This window comes from Gavia stellata, chromosome 15 (assembly GCF_030936135.1).
Source record: "Gavia stellata isolate bGavSte3 chromosome 15, bGavSte3.hap2, whole genome shotgun sequence".
Lineage (NCBI taxonomy): Eukaryota > Metazoa > Chordata > Aves > Gaviiformes > Gaviidae > Gavia > Gavia stellata.
In genome coordinates, this window is record NC_082608.1 from 13,107,355 (window position 1) to 13,126,512 (window position 19,158).

General features: G+C 41.8%; 1 protein-coding gene across 1 annotated transcript; it reads left to right on the forward strand.

Annotated features, from left to right (window-relative positions):
• Positions 1–12,442: 12,442 nt before the first annotated feature.
• Positions 12,443–18,356, forward strand: RRAD (RRAD, Ras related glycolysis inhibitor and calcium channel regulator). Its single transcript, XM_059824855.1, has 5 exons — positions 12,443–12,524; positions 12,651–13,017; positions 13,206–13,279; positions 13,810–14,014; positions 15,536–18,356. Exons 2-5 carry the CDS (start codon positions 12,663–12,665, stop codon positions 15,811–15,813), a joined length of 912 nt encoding a protein of 303 aa, XP_059680838.1. The 5' UTR covers positions 12,443–12,524; positions 12,651–12,662; the 3' UTR covers positions 15,814–18,356.
• Positions 18,357–19,158: the final 802 nt, after the last annotated feature.

The window sequence follows — 19,158 nt, forward strand, 5'->3', positions numbered from 1 at the left end:
TGTCCTCCAAATTGCAGGGGAAATAAGTGAGCTCCCATTACCGTATGCTAGACATCTCCCACCCCTCTGGTTTCCTTGTTCCCTACAAACTGGCTGCCTGAAGGGGAGATTCCCATGTGGGGCCTGTAGCTAAGGCATGGCCACAGCATGGCCCCCCTCTGTCCTCTCTTGCTGGGCTGTTACCCAGCCCATCCCATTACTGCCCTTGCGCTGCTGCAGGTAACAAGAAAGCCTTTGCTGTCCCACTGCAGGTAACTCACAAACAGCAGGAGGATCAGGAGGACAAGTATCCATGTAAAACTAATGCTTTAAGTTGACAAAGGGAGATGCACACCTTGCCAGGTCGTAAGTGCAGTGACCAAAGAGTGTGGGCAGCAGCTGTGTCCACGCTGAGCCAAGCAGGAAGACCCAAGCAACTGGTATGTCATCACTGCCAAACTCTCTGCTGGACATGATCCTCCCCATTATTTTGATGTAACTTTGAGATGATGGTTTATCATAGCACTTTTCTTCCTAATCTACCCAAATTAGTTTCATCTGGGTTCCCATCAGATGTTTCACACATGGCTTTGACCAAAATAACCTCAGTAGATTGTCAGGAGCTTGCTTAACCCCAGAATGCCTGGCAGCTTGATTTCTCTACACTTTTGCTAATGGAAAAGCTGGCACATGCTCTGTCTAAAGATTATGAAGGTATCCAAGCAGCAATACTTTTTATTTCCCCTGCAAAGTGACAAATAAATCATCCATGTAGTCTGAAATGCTTGCAGAGAAAAACAATAAATACCAATAGATTTGAATTTTTTTCCTAACAGTTTTAATAGAACAAAACTAGTTTTGTTACTGAAAATCAGAAAATAGTTTCATTAACACTGCAGCCAACTGTTTTAAAAATACAATTACTTTTGAGGTAGACAGAAAATAATAATTAAGAACGAGTCACATCATAAATTGTTTATCTTCAAATTAGTACTGACTTATTTTCATAACAATGCATTTTAGACATTGTTTTTTTAAACATAAGTCAATAATGTAAAGAGCCTCTCAAATTCTACTTTATTAATGATTCTTATTAATGACAAAATTGACTAGGAGCTTAAAATGGGAGCTGTTATTTAAACAATTTCTTCCCCTTCCCCTTCCAACTCACTATTCTGGGTCTGATCCTGCAAACTTAGAGCTTTAACCGAAGTTGTACTCTGGATTATATTTTTAGCATAGAAGTGATGAAGTCTTGTCACATTTATTTTTGTTGGTAAGAATATATTGGGCCATTCCTAGTAAAACAATTGAGAGTTAATTCAAACAAAAAATAAACATTGTATCAGCTTTAACCTCAATCATAACTGCCTTACTTTAAATGCATATGCCATTTGTGTGTACACATTCCAGTTCAACTGTAGTCTAAGCACTTAACTCCACAGCAGATGTACTTATGCAGTTACAAAGTCATATAATTAATAGTTTTCTGCATTTTATGGCTGAATAAATAAACACTTTATCTTAGATGCAAATTGTATACACATCAGTTAACGTACCATACTAGTTTAGGACTTAGAGCATATTCTACTAATCCTTAAAACTGCAGGAACTTTGCTATGAATGTTATGAAGATGGTGTACCTTCCTCTGACATTTTACTGTGATCCGCTTTTCATCCTCTTAAAAGTTGCTTGAGTCTTTCACTGACTACAAATAAATTGTGTCTTTTTTTGGCTTACATGCCTAACTGGGCAATTCCTGCTTCGCCACGAAGAACGGCAAGATGAAAGAGACAACGTGGTATGAATCGTGCCTTGGTCCAGCTGGGAAGAATGGAAGCCATCCCACAGAACAGGCTCTGGAATACACAAATAAAATAACATGCCAAAGAGAGGAAATACATACATGAAAGCTGCCAAGACTGTGATGTAATGTCTCTGGTTAGCTACATTCAGGTCTGCACCCGAAAAAATACTTGCCACAGAAACTGCAATGTGCAATGTGAGCAAGTGCTCTCGCAAACAGGGACAGCTTGAGAGGGACTGCCTTGCTCCAGGACAGATTTTTTCCCTGGCGCCCGCAGGTCTCCTGCCAGCGCCATGCACAGTCTGTCCCAGCCACGCAGGCTGCCCTGCTGCACCCAGACTGGGAAACAAAATTTGAAAGCTCTGCAAGTTAAATATGGTTTTGCATGTACAGACAAGTTGTCAAATTAGCGAGATGTAGAAAAGGGAATATAGGAGAAATGGGATAGCTGAAATGGTGAGCTGAGATCGTGAATCCCCGTGTAGCTCGGGGGCTGATAACGGCACCCCGGCAGATGGTGCTACAATTTCACATGGGTCAGCGGCTGTCCCGAGACCTGGCCAGCACGAACCGGGATGAGAAACAAGGGAAGATGTCTTCATCCAGCATCTCAGAGCTCCTGCTGCCTCTCGAGGCTGGAAAGAGTCCCCCCAAAGCCCAGAAGCTGGCCTGGCACCTCCATCGTCCTCTGTTTGCCCGGTTCGCCGCCCTCATCCGGGGCACCGAGGCATTGATGTGTACACTGTACCTGCTAGATCACATCAGGTTTTCAGCTTGCACTTAACCAAATCCCTTCACACGCATTAAATCAGTGTTCACCACTCACAACAGCTCTGTCCCTGCACATAGTGACGGACTGTACATACAACAGCGTGTCTTTTCCACTCATAAAATCTCTTTTTTAAAGCTGACATGGTTTCAGCTGAACCGAGATACAATTTATTTCAGCTGACTTGGTAATTATTGAAGCATTCCATTTTAATGAGGATGATGGTTAATGAAATCTGCCATAAAATCGTTTGTGGGTTTTAGTCTTTGTAAAAAAACTTACAAATATGTAATAGATATAGAGAAATAAATAGGAACATGTACACAATGCATTGTTATTTTCTTTCACAGCTAATCAGGGGAAGTCTATATATCGATATAACTTGACGGTGACAGGATGACAGACTCATTTCTCCAATGAATCATTTTCTTCTTATAAGGCAATAAAAGCACTGCATCTGTATGAGATCATCTAGAAAAGTCCTCCTTCCTGAAAAATACTATATTCTTTTCTGTTGCCTAGCTACATGCTGCTGTTACCTTAGAAGGCTGTAGATTAATCTGAATGATTCTGGTGGTGCTGATGTGCTTGAGCAGAGGAGTAATGCAAAAATATAACCCTTTCTTTGGTAAAGATAATGAAAGAAAGGGGTGAGTGTGAAAAAAAAAAAGAGCCTTTGCAGAAAAGCAATTTACTGTATTCATCATATTCTTTTTGACATTAATTGTTGAATAAAGACCATTTCCCCCCACAGCCCTGGGTGCATGAGCAGGCAGTGAAATCACAGACTTGATGCTTTTGACGTGAGAGTCTGATGCCAAGGAAGCGTTTGCCTCGTTTATGTTAATTAGTGCTGTGAGTAAGTGTAGAGAAGGGAAAAGACTGTCAAGGTCTCATTCTGATCTCATTTCCAAAACTGTAAACAGGAAAAAATGCCATGAAATGCAACCAGTTTGCTGAATTTCATTACCACCAGAGAATGGGATGATCACTGAGTCCTTCTTTGAATATAGGTAGCTTTGATGATTTGGAAAATTAAGAAAGTCCACTTAGAATGCCTAAGGCCCACAGATTTACATTGTAATGTGCCTGTCAAAGAATCCTCTGACAGGCAACTCTGCCCTCAAGCATGAGACATGCAGAGATTCAGAGCTGAGCAATAATTCCCTGGCACTTCCCCAACATGATCAGCAGCTCAGCATGCCACTGCCTTGCCGAAGATTTCAGTACAGTCGTATTCGCTAGATGTGGCGAAGTTGCTTGTGGGAGGAATAAGATGAACAGGGAAATAAAGTTATTTCTTACCTGCTTCACTGTAACTGGTTTGGGTGTAGAATGTCCTTGATACGCGTCAAGATTTTGCGGTTTTATCTTTAGGACTGAGAGACTTTTAGCACTGGAGTTTTGATTCAGCTTTTTCTAGTTAGGCCTGGCTTTGAAATTAAGAAAGATCTGCGTTTGCTTTCATAAAATAATATTTTTCAAGTCTACCGTCTATAACCCTCTTTATATAAGGTACGCGCTTCATACCATTCTATTACCTCAGTCTATGCATGTGCTTGCTTTCTGTATTTTATCATGAGCCTAGATCCTGATAATTTTATATATTTTTCAGAGAAAGTGGTAGATAATGAAGCATATTATGATTACCATAATTATCATTACATTCTTTCTCAAGAATAAAATCAGAAAGAACTTTGACAATTTAAAGTGAAAATAAGAAACTTTATTTGATTCCAGTATAATTCTACAATAAGAATTTTGGAGGTCTTCATCAGAATATCTTGTATAGCTGCAGAGGCAAAGCAGGAAATGAGACATTTAAAAGAAGCGGAGGTGCCTATTCCTGCTATGATGCCAAACTCAGCACATTCCAGCTGGACAAATTTTGAGTTTCTCCTGGAACAGATGATAACATCTCTCACATCCAAATTCCTACACACTTTACATGAGTGATTCCATGACATCACTCACCACAGGAAAAGACACCATAAATTCTGCACTGGGTTATAAAGAGGTATAAAGCCTTTCTAATACAAATTCATAAGGCTCCCTTGTGACTGTGAGCTTTTGTCCCTGCTTCAAGCTTTCATTTGTTGAAATGAAAGGGAAATGGAGTTTCCCCCACAAAGGAAACAAAATCAGACTTTATCATCTAAAGCAAAAGGGCAGCTATGTTTTAATTCTGGTCATCGCCACTCCCCACCAGGAGCCTCATATAACGTGCAGCGACGCTAAGCATTATAAATGCACATTTGGATTCAAAACTCAAGTTCTCTGTGTAAGAAAAGATAGATTAAAAAAATCCTTGTCCTTTTTTCTTATCTAGTACACAGAAGAGGGCAGCACAGTTAAAGTTTCACTTTATATTGCCACGAACATTATAAATTGTGCTTCTGTCTTACGTCCTTCCCTCAGTGATGGATCTATGCGACTCTGCGACTGGAAGCGTGTTGGTCATTTCCTCAGAGGACCACAGGTCTGCTCCTATTTATGGGTTCTCACTGCAAGGAGACTTTTCCTTGTTCGCCTGTCATATTCATGGAACCATCTACAATATGATGACTTTGTCCAGATTTCAGACCCCACATTCCCAGATCTTCTTTCCTTTGATATCTCTGTCACGTGTTGAAACATAAGCAACGCCTTGTCACTGGTGTGCTCTTCCGTGCTCCCAGCACCCTCACTGTTATCTCTTGCTACAGAGAAGTTTTCCTTTACAATTACACTTTTCTTCTGCAAGTTTCTGCGCTTTTTTCTGCAGTACTATGTGGAAGATACCTACTAACAGGCAACTTTTGAAGACATTGTCCTGCAGGAAGAAATGGACTCTGAGGGTTACCAAGGGCAGCTTTATGCTGTTTTATACCCAATTTCCTGCCTATTAAATCCTTAGTTCCTCAATGAAAGAGAGTTACAGTAGGTTCACGGAAATGTTACTCAATGCTCAGTTGACAGCATTAAAGAGATGCTAGGAATTCTCAGGATTAACAAAGCAAGTAGAAAGCATCACTGTCCACTGTGGAAGTCCATGGGCACATGCAGTTTGAATAATCTGTGTTTCTAATCTGTGTGCTTCTTGTCCTCTAACTTCAGAAATGATGACAAAAGATACAAAGAAGGGCAAGTAGGGATCATGTTTATACAAGGAGTGAAGGAATACTCTAGGTTCCCCAGCCGAGAGAGGTAATTACTGAAGAAAGCTATAAAATCATTACGGGTATGAAGAAGACATGAGGGAAATCTTATTCTCTGTTTCACAGTACAGTAAATGGAGGTGTTGCAGGATATAAAGAATCTACATGGGTTAAAAAGCAATTAGAAAAATATGCAGAAAAAACACATCAAGGGCCTCGGAACAAAAGGAATACTTTTATCCTGATGGTTGTACGGGGGGAGTTTTAATTGTGTTTACCATGTTCTTATTGTCCATTCTTCTTAAGATATCTGCTACTGACAGCTGCTGGAAACTGGCTGTAAGTTGAGTCTGACCCAGTACAGCTCCTTTAATTCGTTGTTGTAAATAGATTCATTCCTCTTGCCAAGAGCTACTGCTGGTAAACGATAAATCTTACATTTGCAATTTGCTTCCTTACCACTATGTACTTCTTAGCAAGACAGCCAGCCAGCCATTTACTTTGCTCACTCCTTAAACCAAGCGTCTGTTGCAATCTGTAAATTCAGAAACCTTTTCATGTTATCGGACTTCTAGATATTTCTTGTAAAGGGCCTCTGAAATCCACACTAAGGAGGATACATCCCACAGGAATTGTAACAGGATATTTAGCATTCCACTCATGGATGGATGATGTATGTCACACGCATTGGCCACGACAGGTTTAATACTGAAAAAGAGGAATTAGGAGTGATAAAAGAAAATAATTATGGAAATATCTTAGGTCATGTTCTGATTTTACTCCAGACTTGAAATGGAATAGGAGCAAACAGCTGACCAGATACAGTACGTGCTAATGAGTCCGTTCTGCAGTGACTGAGGAAACTAAGGGGGTATCCAAACTCTGACTATTGTAGCAGGGTATAGCATGAGTGGTTACCACATTGGTAAGAAGTAAACCTGAATCTGAAAAACTAAAAATCAGTGCAAATTTGAACCTAGACTGTGACAGAATGTTTTTCCCAAGTATATTCTGACAGGATAGTTTACTAATAGTGTGGTGCACTCTGTGAAAAAAAAGGGGGGGAACTGAACAGGCAAAAATAAAATTAGATATGCCACTTGTGCAACTTCTTTTTTTCAGAGCAATGATTCAGTTGGTCATGAGGTTATCTAGTACGAGAAGTTTTTGAGCTTACTCAAAGCAGTGAGAAATTCAGAGCAGCAGAAAGATGAACCACATTTCCAGTTATTCTTACCCCAAGTTATTTTTTGCAAGAGTTTCAGAAAGACAGAGGCCTTTGCTTTATGTTACAAGCAATGGACTTAAAATTTACCTATTTTATAATTTTCTACCTGAAAAATGCAAACAGTACTACATTCTTTTGCAGTGCCTATCAGTGACCTTTAGAATTGCTGGTCTGGAGCTGAGAGGAAGCACAGTAGCTATGTAAGGAACCAATTTCTGATTAATTTTGTAGATATAATAATGAACTTAGTTAGGTTTCTGCTTGCATTTCCCCCTTGGCATTCTATGTGAGCTTTCTAAGCTATATTGATTTCTATCAACTCCAAAGCTCATATTTCTCACATGTTATTGTTGCAGCTCCAATTCATGGCTACCACTATTCAATCAAAAATACTACCTGTAATTATATGCAAGAGTAATTATGAGAAAAAGCACGGCTCCTTGGCCGAAGGGGTGTGCTGCCCTCCCTTGGGAATGTCCAAATGCAGGTTCAGCGGGGATGCAACATTTATCAGGCTTTCCAACAAAGGAGTTAGTGCTAAGGCTGAAAGCTCCACCATTGCTACAGTTACTCATACAGTTCAAACTGTAGCCTACTTTTAAATCCCTATATATTAACTGCAAGATAATGCAATATACCATGGGCTACACATTGAAAGGTCTAATGCGTATCTGCATACAACCCACGAGCTGAACGAGTTAGCCCATATCTGTTCAGCACACACTAATCTGTGATTCTAAGGGTGAGGAAAACTTGACACCACATTTGCACTATATCCTACTTTTTGTAGGATAAGGAAAAAATGTGGTTTATTTGCACTTCCCTGTAACTCTGTCTCTCTTGCTTAGGTTAAAAAAACCCAACACATTTCCTACTGCTGCCTCTGCCTCTTCTCCCACTGGCCTGAGTTTGTCAGTTCTGAATTAAAAGAATAACAAATGCTGCTATTTCTTTTTTAGTTCAGGTATTTGGGAGGTAGCCAGACTCATGCTTCTGCAGGAGTAATGCTTCATATAACTTGGCAAGAACAGACCTTTGTGGATATCTCTGCAGTTTCTATAGAAATAACTTCACCCACATAATGGCTGATTAATTAGACTTGAGGCAGTGCAGATGAGTTGAAAAGTAAGGAAAGGAGAAATCCATGACTGTCAGTCTAGAGCCACACCGAGAACAATACTTTCTCCCAAACCTCACTGCTAAAATATTTCTATTATTCCTAATCAAACGTGAAACAATTCCAATGTAAGACAGCAGCAAAAGCAAAAACTGGAATTCAGTAATAATATTAACTTGATGTAAAAATATAAATGCTATTTATAATATGGCATTTGACCTTGAACAAACACTGATGAGGTAGAATCACATATAGTTAATTCAATCCCCAAAATTCTGCTTTTTTACCTGAAAATGCAAAGGGCAGGAGGTTAGGTGTTAGGTTAGTTATGCTTAGTTATCACTGCACCCCCTGCAAAGTCTGTGCTTGTCATTTAGATCATGAAATGCACTCTGCACCTAATACAGCATAAAGAAACTCCTAGGCACAAGCTGTATTACCCCAGGAATAAATAACTGGAAAACCAGGATCGGACTGCAAGTTTTACATTTTCCATATGATGAAAAGTACTCAGGCCAAGAGAGTGCACTAAAAGTGAACACTGACACTGCTCAAAAGCTAGAGGAAAACTGAAAGGGAAAAAAAGGAGAGAGAGAATAAGAAAGGAATGAGATAACAGAAAAAAGGAAACTGGATATGCTACAACAGTTAAATACAATGAAAGGCACCTCAAGTGAAGAGCATATGAAATAAGGAAAAAGAAAATCATATGAAGATGAAATGAAACTGAACAAAAAAAAAAGTCATCCCTTTTCAGAGTGCTTTGTGCTCAATTCCACACAATATAGGACATGAATGTTCCTTTCCTTCTAAGTCTCAGATCAAATTCTGCCATGAGAACCACAGGACACACACCGCAGATGCCGGGCAGCCAAGCCAAAGTGAAGCTTTTGGATTGATTCACAAATGGGAGGTTACAGTGGCTCCGTCAGGATGCCAGAATACCCTGATAATTAGAATGTAGCTGACTGAGGTCCCTGAGACCAAAAATGACCCAGTGCTTCTGACCTCAGCAGAATTTGTTTGTTACTTTTGTCAAGCCGTTTGTCCTCATGCAGCGAGGATCCGGGTTAGACAGCAGCCCCTGGGCTGCAGCTCTGCTGCTGGTTATATGACACAGCCATTGTAGGGGACAGGCACCTGAATTGCTCAGGATTCACCTATGACTCAAGAGCCGCAGATGGTACCACGGCTACTGTGATAACCCTGATTCAGTGCACTTACAATCTGCCATGCAGGCTGGAGTGGACTTTACCTTCAACATTGATAGACTCCAGGTCTGGCTTTATGTAAAATCTGACGAAATTATAAAATTTCCAGTTTCTATTTCAATATGCAAGGAATAGTATATTAGGCTTACTAAAAATATAAAGTCTACAGTATGTGTCTGAAGCACTCATTTAATTAAAACAATCCCTAGACCAGTAGAAGCTACAACAATAGAAAATACAAGTAGAAAAGCAAGACATGAAAATCTCTTTTAAATAGAAATAAATTACAGTTAATATATCTGCTAGAAGCACAGTCACATTGAAGTTGAAATGGAAGGCAGGTGAGAAAGGAAACAGCCTGAAAATCCTTCAAAGAAACTAAAAAATCAGCATTTCAAGCCTGTGGTCTCATATGCACCCCACTGAAATCAGCAGGTGCCATGGTAGTGTACACACGCATATACAGCAATAATTAAGAGCACATGGAATTACATGCTATGTCAAGAAGCATGTTATGTGTCTCTGAATTATCTGTTAATTCCTTCCAACTTCACAAAATAGCTGGACCTATTAAGATCAAAGGAGATAAACTAGCTACATGACCCCTGTGATCTCCCCCTCTCTGTTTCCAGGCACAAATCCTGCAGCGGATGGACCTAACTGCTTTGGCACAGCACTCCTCTGTGCAACTTGTGCTCATCCGTCTAGGAACAAGTGAAGCCCCGGGGACCTAATCCAAGGCCATCTCACTTTCCGGTAAAGGACAACTCACAGAACCCAGTGCCAGATCCGAGTAGTATCCTGTAACCGTGGTGGTGTTCTGTAACCATTCATACATTAGTTGTACCTGGATGCTGGCACAAAACAAGTATTTGCCACAGAGTCATGAATTTTTTGTACAATTTCTATTAGGTATTATTTTATTTTCAGTCTCTTTTCCTGCTGAAACAGTGTTTTCTCACAGTTTTTATTTAGCACTTTTACATATGCCTTTCCTGTTATTTTTTGGCTAGCAAGGGGTCTATCTTGCATTTAGATCATTAAAATATTCATAATTCTTATCAGCAAAAGGCCTGGAATAAAATACAGCTTCAAGTTCTGTCAGTGAAACTCCCATTTTTAGTTTGGTTCCAGTCAGTAGTGCTATATGTGGCACAAAAGTGGCACTGTATCTTTGATTCTGATGCTTCTCACATTTCCCTTCTTTCACACAGAAAAGAATTAAAAATACCCCCACTTTATATGTCAACTTCTAAAGTTTGACCCTGACACACAGCAATGGCATGCAAGAAAGACTTAGAAACCCACAGAGAATATTTTCAGGTGAGAATTTTAAGCAGAAACATTCAAATTTTTAAAAAGTTAACTGAAGACAAACCATTTCTGGAAGTGTATTTACATAATTAACTGCATATAAACACAGATTAATCAAGATGGTTTGACAGATTCCAGTTTATCCAAGTTAAGTAACCACGGTGTACTTCAAATGCTAACCATAGTTTATTTAAATATGATTTAAAATGCTAACCAGAGGTTTATAATTCAGTTCAGTTAACTGAAGCACTCACTTTCTTTCACCACCAAACTCTGACTATTTAAACTGACAAGGCTATTTTGGTTGCTATTTTGTGAGACAGGCAGAGAGAACTTGCTGCAAGCACTTGGTGATCTTTAACTGCCACATTAACGCTTCAAACCGCAGTTATCAGGGTGAAGGGGCCAAAACCACCCCAAAAGCATTGACTGGAGAATTATAATTAGCTCCTGAAAATAACAGAATATTCACTCAGTTAATCTCGTAGGAAAAAATATTCATTCCCTGTGGTTAGTCCCTTCGAAGTATTTTTCATGTTTATCTTTGTCGCAGTTAAGTAGCCTGAGAAGTTTAACATGTTATAAGAAAAAAGATGTTTCTGAGCTGGTATGCTATATTTTATTGGCCATGCAACCCCATAGCCCAATCCCACAGATTCTTTACTTTCCCTTACTTTATTCCCTACATCCATAACTTCATTTCCATCACCTTCCTATCTCTCGCCTTCTTTAGCCTTCTTTCTGCAGCTGATTTGTAAACCCTTAAACTTTCACAAATTTGATGGCAACTATCCCTATACAGAGTCACAGGGATTTTCCCGTACTGACCAGGCTGTAATCTTTTGGGAGCAGGAGCCAGAGTTATTTTGGCTGCAAAATGTCTAACATGTTTCGGTTGCTAGGTAAACAATAAACTGTATACATGATGCTTGGGTGAGCCATTCAGAATACAAGTATAGTTATCTGGTTAGCCGCTTCTTCACCCGATCACACGCTAATGACTGTGCCAGTTATGAGATAAGACTTTCACTGTCTCACTTTGCTGCTCAGGTGAAATCAAAAGAAGGATTTGACCTCTGCGTTTTATACTGGCCTCTTAAACTGTTAACAATGCATGTGGACACACTGGCAAACTTACTATGTGTGTGCAACACCTAGCACAGGTGCTTTTCTCGTAGCCCGCTCTGAAACATTAAGTGATGCAAGCATGAAGTAATGCAAATATTGCAAATTTGCAAATATTTCTCCTAACACTACTGCAGACACCAGGACTATACCTAAGCTCCTGGACAATGACATAGAGCCTAACGAGCCGAGGAAACCCATCTGCATACAACACGCGCGCTCTCACGCAGGGCTGCGAGTGGAAGCAAACGACGCACGTAGCAAATGCCGTCTCCCATTCCACCCGGGGGAGCACCAGGAAAGAAAAGTATCCCGGGCCGGGCAGGAGCAGTGAGGCGGGGCAGGCCCCGTCCCCCTGACTGCGCAGCCTTGCACCCGCTACACGTGACGGTATTTCCCACTGAAACGCTCCGCGGCCACCCCTCGCCTCCCCACGCCGCTCGCCCTGCCCTGCCCTGCCCTGCCCGGCCGCGCCGCGGCCCCGGCGGCTTCCCCGCGACGACGGGAGGGCAGCCCCGCCGCCGACCCCTTCGCTGCCGCCAGCAGCCCGGGCCGTGCCTCCCCCCGCGGCGGGGCTCCCCGCGCCGGGCTCCCCGCCCCCGCCGAGCGGAGCGGAGCGGTGCCGCCGTGGGCGGGCGGCGCTGCCCACGGACGCGCTGGCAGGGCGCCGCGCGGCGCGCGTCACGGCGGGGAGGGCCGGGCTGGCGGAGCCATAAATAGGGGCGAGGAGCGGGGTGGCGGCAGCACTCGCTGAGGGAGCTCTTGCGGCGGCACGGGCGATTGACGGCGGGGAACCCCTCACTGCTTCTCTCCCTCCCTCGGCGGAGCGCCCCGAGGTAAGCGCTGCTCCGCGGGCGGCGCGGCTCGCCCCGCTCGTGCTGCCGGGGCCGGGGCCGGGGCCGGAGCCGAGGCGCTGCAGGCGCGGCGGGCGTTGACCGCTCTTCTCTCCCCTCCGGCCGCAGCCCGGCACCCCCATGACTCTGAACCGCGGCGACAAGCTGCGCTACCTGGACAAGCGGCGCGGCAGCATGCCCTTCTCCGTGCACCAGCAGCTGCACCGGCGAAGCATGCCGGTGGACGAGCGGGACCTGCGGGCCGCCCTGCCGCAGGGCGAGCTCTCCGGCCTGGTGCGCTGCACCTCGTACAGCCCCGGCGAGGCGCACCGGGAGAGCTGGGCCTCCGACTCCTCCGACTCCGTCATCTCCTCGGGCAGCGACTCCGACAGCAACCTCTACAAGGTGATCCTGCTGGGCGAGCACGGCGTCGGCAAGACCAGCCTGGCCCGCATCTTCGGCGGCGTGGAGGACTGCGCGGACGCGGAGGAGGCCGGTGAGGGCGCGGGGCGGCGCGGGGCACTCACGGCAGCACCCCGGCGGAGGGAGGCGGAGTCCCGGCCCGCCGTCCCGGGGACCCGCCGCTCGCACCTCCCCGGGCTTCCCCCTACGGCCCCCCCTTCCCAGGCTGCCGGCAGGGATGGAGAAGAGTAACTTCTTTTTTCTGAACTTCTTTTTCCGTAGGAAATACATATGACAGATCAATTATAGTTGACGGAGAAGAAGCATCTCTCGTGGTGTTCGATATATGGGAGCAGGTACTTACAGATTTAAGATATTTTTTCTTTATGGCTTGGTCAGTGGTCCACTCTTAAAAAAAGTAGAAATGGAACAAATATGTCTGCCTATTTCTTCGATCAGATCAGTAACATTAAAAAAGCGACATTACAAAATCGGAATTCATACTGCCTTTGTTCCTTCCTGCGATTAATTTCTTGTAGCTAGGCAGGCAATTTAAAAACCTGAATAAGGCTGGAGTGCGAATCCCTTAATGCTTTGAATAAGCAGCAGCTTACATGAGCAGCCCAGGGAATTACTGTAAAATTAGAGATTCACAATCTGATCAGTGCAGGCCTGACATTATTTCTGGAAACAAGAGAATTTTGTTTTGTTATGTATTTTAAATAACAAAATCTTTAAAAAAATTTGGGATGTTGGCTGACTTTTACTGACTCTTTATAATAAAGCTAAGAAAAATATCTTGAAGGTGCTTACAATAATTAAACCGTTAATCAGTGCTGAATAGATTTTTCAGTACAATATATCTATTTCTTGCCTTTTGTTTTAGGATGACAGCCAATGGCTTCAGAACCACTGTATGAAAATGGGAGATGCCTATATTATTGTATATTCAGTGACAGACAAAGTTAGTTTTGAAAAGGCCTCTGAGCTAAGAATCCAGCTGAGAAGAGCAAGGCAAACAGAAGACATTCCTATTATTCTTGTGGGCAATAAAAGCGACCTGGTCAGGTCCCGGGAAGTCTCAGTTGATGGTAAGAGATGCTATTCATTTACACAGTAATGTCTAAATTAGTAGCAAAGGCTATGGAGGATCATGGCCAATAGAAATGGTCCAGTTTTGATGTGGAAAAATGTATGATTCGAGGCACACCAGAGAAATCAAGCCAACTGGTTCATGCTGAGGGACTTTGTACCACAGAAAACAGTGGAGATGGTGGTGAGAGAAGATTTGTGACTGTGCAGAGCAATGCTCTGAACTGCAGTACAAGAGAAAAAAATGCCTCAGAGCTGCAGCTTTAGCATATTCTTTTGTGTAGGATTCATTTTTGGTCAGTATTAACTGAAAGGGTTTCATTGTATGTTACGTGTGCAGCAGCACTTGCAAGTCTCAAGATTTGATAGCTTGAGCTATGGTTTTTAAGGGACAGGAGTGCCATGTCATAGAACCCAGGCAGCTTTTGAAAAGGGTGATCCCATACAGACTGTACAATCCTCTTTCTTCTGGAAGTGATTCTATCACATTTGAGTTGAGCTGGTGGGACCAGGCTCACACAACTTAAAGTCTTTTTGTATATGTTCTGCAGTTGTGATCAGTGAGAATTTTTCTCAGCTAGTTCAGCTAGCATTTCAGTAACTAGAGGACAGTAACCACTGCCAACACCACGGTATTAATTTAACTTATTTAAACATTTGGTGGGGGTTTTTGTTGTTTTGTTTTTTCACTGGGAAGAATACTCTGAAATATGGGTGCCTTGATGATGATGAACCATCTCTTGCTGTCTGGTTTTGCCATGTTCCTTATGTTAAATGCCTGCACAGGGAATGGGCTGGAGTTCATCAGGAGATTATCACTTTTTTCAGGCCAGTGGCAGTGCATGGTTGACCTGGCCTAGTCATGACATCAGTACTTTGCTCAGGTTTACAACTTTCCCATTATTTACCACAAGTTGAACATGGAAATTTGCACTGCGGCAATGTTCCAGAGTTCCGTACATACGTCTAGAACATTGAGCACCTTGCATTTTGAGTGCGGTCCTAGTCAAATCCAATGGTGTACAACTTCATGACCTCTAGTGATCTGTTCAATGACTTGACCTTGTGGACTGTATCAGCTTCATTTGTAACTAGTGTGGAAAACTCTCACTTGTTACAGCAAGGCAGAGGTGCATAATTGCTCAACAACTTCCAGAAGAAATAAAAACTCTTTCTTTCTGTGTCTCACACTGTTTCCTACCAAACAGCAAGCATGCATCAAAGTGCCTCTCCTACATCAGCTTTAGCTCTTGAACAACGCTGGGATGGTCTGCCTAGAAGACTATTGTTGCCTTACATTCAGTACCAGTGGTCAAATGAGATTTCTGACCATACCACATCAAAACCAAGAGTAGGGGGGCAAAACCATGAGTGCAAATTTGGACTTTCCTACCATGTAATAAAGCTCTTCTGTGGCATTGAAGGCACCTTAAAGTCAATTTTTGTTTTGTTTTTCTGCCAGTATGTATGAAGAGAAAATGTCCACCTCCACTCATCTTCCTTTTTCTCTTTCCATGCAGAGGGAAGGGCCTGTGCCGTTGTGTTTGACTGCAAATTCATTGAGACCTCAGCTGCCCTTCATCATAATGTCAAGGACCTGTTTGAAGGTATTGTTCGGCAAATTAGACTTCGCAAAGACAGTAAAGAAGACAATGCTAGGAGAATGGCCAACACAAAAAGAAGAGAAAGCATAGGCAAAAAAGCCAAGCGATTCCTTGGGAGAATTGTGGCAAAGAACAATAAGAAGATGGCTTTCAAAGCAAAATCAAAGTCTTGCCATGACTTATCTGTGCTTTAGAAGCTTTCAGCAAGGCCAGATGTTGCACATGGGTGATGAACAAGCATTTGACTCTTATGAGAAGAGTGTCACCATCCTCACGGTGATAACAAGAATGACTTACCAATTGAGACTCTCGTTAATGCCTTAAGGTGCGCAAGCAAGTCTGGGAGTTATACTACAATGTCTGCTTCATTGATAAACGGTTTAAGTTTCAATGTGTGAAAGTAAATGAACTGACTTTAAGTAAGTGGCTTGACATGCCCCCATTTTCACTGTGTACATATGTTATATATCCTCTTGTCCTGTGGATACCAGAGATGCAAAGATAGGAAAAGATGATAAGTATCACCATAGACTTGTCTTGTTTGCAGAGCAAAACTTAAACTTGTACGCAGGCTCGTACACTCTTTTTAGTATAAAGCAAGCAATGATAAATCTTTTTAAACTTAAATGTGGAGAAGGGGGAGTAGAACCACATTAGAATGGGAGAAAACAAATATATATATATATAGTTAAATACAGAACAGATACCATTTTATGAAGTTAATTTGCACTTCCATTAACTGTTACTCAATTAATTTGTTACTTGTTTACATGCAGATTTTATAATAAAGTATTATTTCCTGATATAATAAACTGTGCTTTTCTCATAGTATGGATATAGAATGAGAGAGCAGTATTTTTATACTGACCTTTTTTCACTGTACAAAACGTTATACACAGACTATGCAGACTTACACGTGATAAAGTTCTGGAACAAGATGAATCAGGAATATCCTGGGTCCTTTTCTTTAATAGACAGTTTCTTTAAGAAGTAAACCCTGCTTTTATGAACATTCTACTTCAACAGCTCATATTGGGAAGGGGTGCCTTGACCCTTCATATTATTGTTCACCTTCAACCTGGTTCTCGTCAGCTCTGGCAGGAACAGGCCTCTGTATAATGATTTTACTTAGATGTCTTGTGTCTATACTGATAAATTGAAGCCTGCAATGTTCTACTTTTTAAGTCCTCTCCTGGTTTGAAGGTCTTGTGTTACAGCTAATAAATGTTGGGGGTTAGTTTTTGGTTTTTTTTTTTTTTTTTTCTTTTCTGGGAGCAGTATAATTTTCCGATCTACTCACAAGCTTGTAGATACCTTCCAGTGGTTTCAAGAGGTTCAAAGCAGCCTGGCAAGGCTGTTGGAAAGAATTGTTGGCTTCAGTTGTGGTGTATGGTGGGCCTTCAGTGCTGTTAAAGTTTTCCTGTTCATTTTACTGTGTTATAATTAATGTGTTTCCATGATTTTTCTGTATTTGCTATTCGTGAAGTTAAAATGGAATCATGTCTCAGTGAAAAACTTGGACTTACTGCATATGCTTTATAAATTCCTCTTCATAGGATACATTCTCTTTAGATTAATCCATAAACTCACTTCTCAAAAACAGTAAAACATATGCTCTTCTGTCTCTTTCTACTGTCCCTGCCTGAGTCCAGTTCTTTCTTCAGGAAGGTTGTTCCAGCTGCCTAGGAGCTCTGTTTGTCCATAATGTTATAGGGGCTGACCTTTCCCAAACAGCAGGCAAATTGCATCAGCTGTTACACCTTACATTGAGCTTCCCTGTGCTCAAACAAACACCTCTCCATTGGGCTAGCCCAGTGCATGGGCACTCATCAGGGAACAGTTAGTACTGGGGGAAATTGCATCTGATTTGCATAGGCAATGCTCTGTAGAATTAGTGTCTCTTGATGTGCTGCTGGTGGACCTAACTGGTTAGATGCACAGTTTAGCATATGTTGCTGGTAGCCGGTTACTTTGTGTCCTGAGTGAAGTCTAAAGTGAATAATCCTGCCCTGCTGTCAAAACTCAGGTTTACCTGATGATACGTTTTAATTGGATTTGTCTTTTTTTCACTAGTCTTGCTTCCTGGCAAACTATTATCACTGGAACATCTAACCATTGTCAGAGTATGGCACCAAGCATCTATTTACATGAGAGCTTTTAACTGTCAACACCAAAGCAATTGCTCTAGTCCTGAAAACTCTACAGCAAGAGTGTCCAAATTCATGTGCATAAATTTGGCACATACCTATTCATGCATATGCTAAAGTTACTGGCAAAGCTACATGGTGTTGCCTGTACATTTGCAAAGCTTCTGTCTTTTGTTTGTCCCGTGCTTTCAAAATGACCAGGAGAGGACTGACGTGCTTGATTGACTTGTGAGATTTAGTTCTGTCCATAATAAATACAAGGAATGGGGTGTTTTAAGATATGGCATTTCACAAAGTGCAAAATGTTACAAAGGTGTCACTCTTAATGCTGCAACATAACTGCATCATCAAAGCCTCTTCAAAGTCATGGTTAACAGCTGTGCTTTTTGCACACTCTGACCTACAAAGCAGATGTTTTACTGTGTTCATTAATTCAAAGGTTAGGTTTGGACAACTCCTAAGCCTAAAATATTTCTGAGGTGCTCTAGAGCGTTGCTAGAGGTTCATTTAAACTGTGGAAAATAATTTGTATTTTGAAAGTATGTTATGTAGGACATGGTGAGACAAGAAACTGTGAATCACTCTAAAGAAACTTGGGCTAATCTATAATGTATTCTATCAGTTAATGTTGTACAATAAAATACTTATTCAAATCCTCATTATACTATTTTTTCTTTCATTTGTTTGTACAGGGTTTAGTATAATTCAGCCATGGTTCATGAAAAGGGGGAGGGTTTGTTGTTATTGCAGCTCTGACAATAACCTGCTCTAGACCAAGATCATATTCTATCCTATAGAAGTATAAACATGAATACTATTTTGCAGAGATTTTGTAGCTCCAGGAAGATTATCTACCTAGAAAATAATTAATTTCCTGGATGCCATTTAGTGGAATTTCCAAGCAGATGTTTTTGAAAGTACATGTGCAACACCAGCTAGAAGTCAGTAACAGGCACCTAACTGACAAACGCCTCTAAAAATCAACCTTCTTCAAAAGGTTATTTGTATCCTCAAGCATTTGAAAGTCATCTATAGGTTTTAGTAATTTCAGATGTTTTGTTGGTATGGCTACTCAGATTTTTGTCATTAATGTGGTGAATCTATGTCATGTGAAAAATAGTGAGTCCCAGACAGCAGTATTTTCTCTAATTATTACCAGAGTAGAACAGAGTGAAAGGGGAAACAGTGGTGTGAGTTTTCTTGTTTTTCGCCAATGTACATAAGTTTTAATTTGGAGGGACAGTTCACACAGTCATTTAATCTTTACTGGCTTCACTGCTGCTGCCAGTTGGATTTGTTGGCACAAATCCATTTGGAACAGCTAGTTGTTAACAACTACAGTGGAAGGACATTGCCTTTTATATGTGACACATATGTTAGGTAAACAAATCA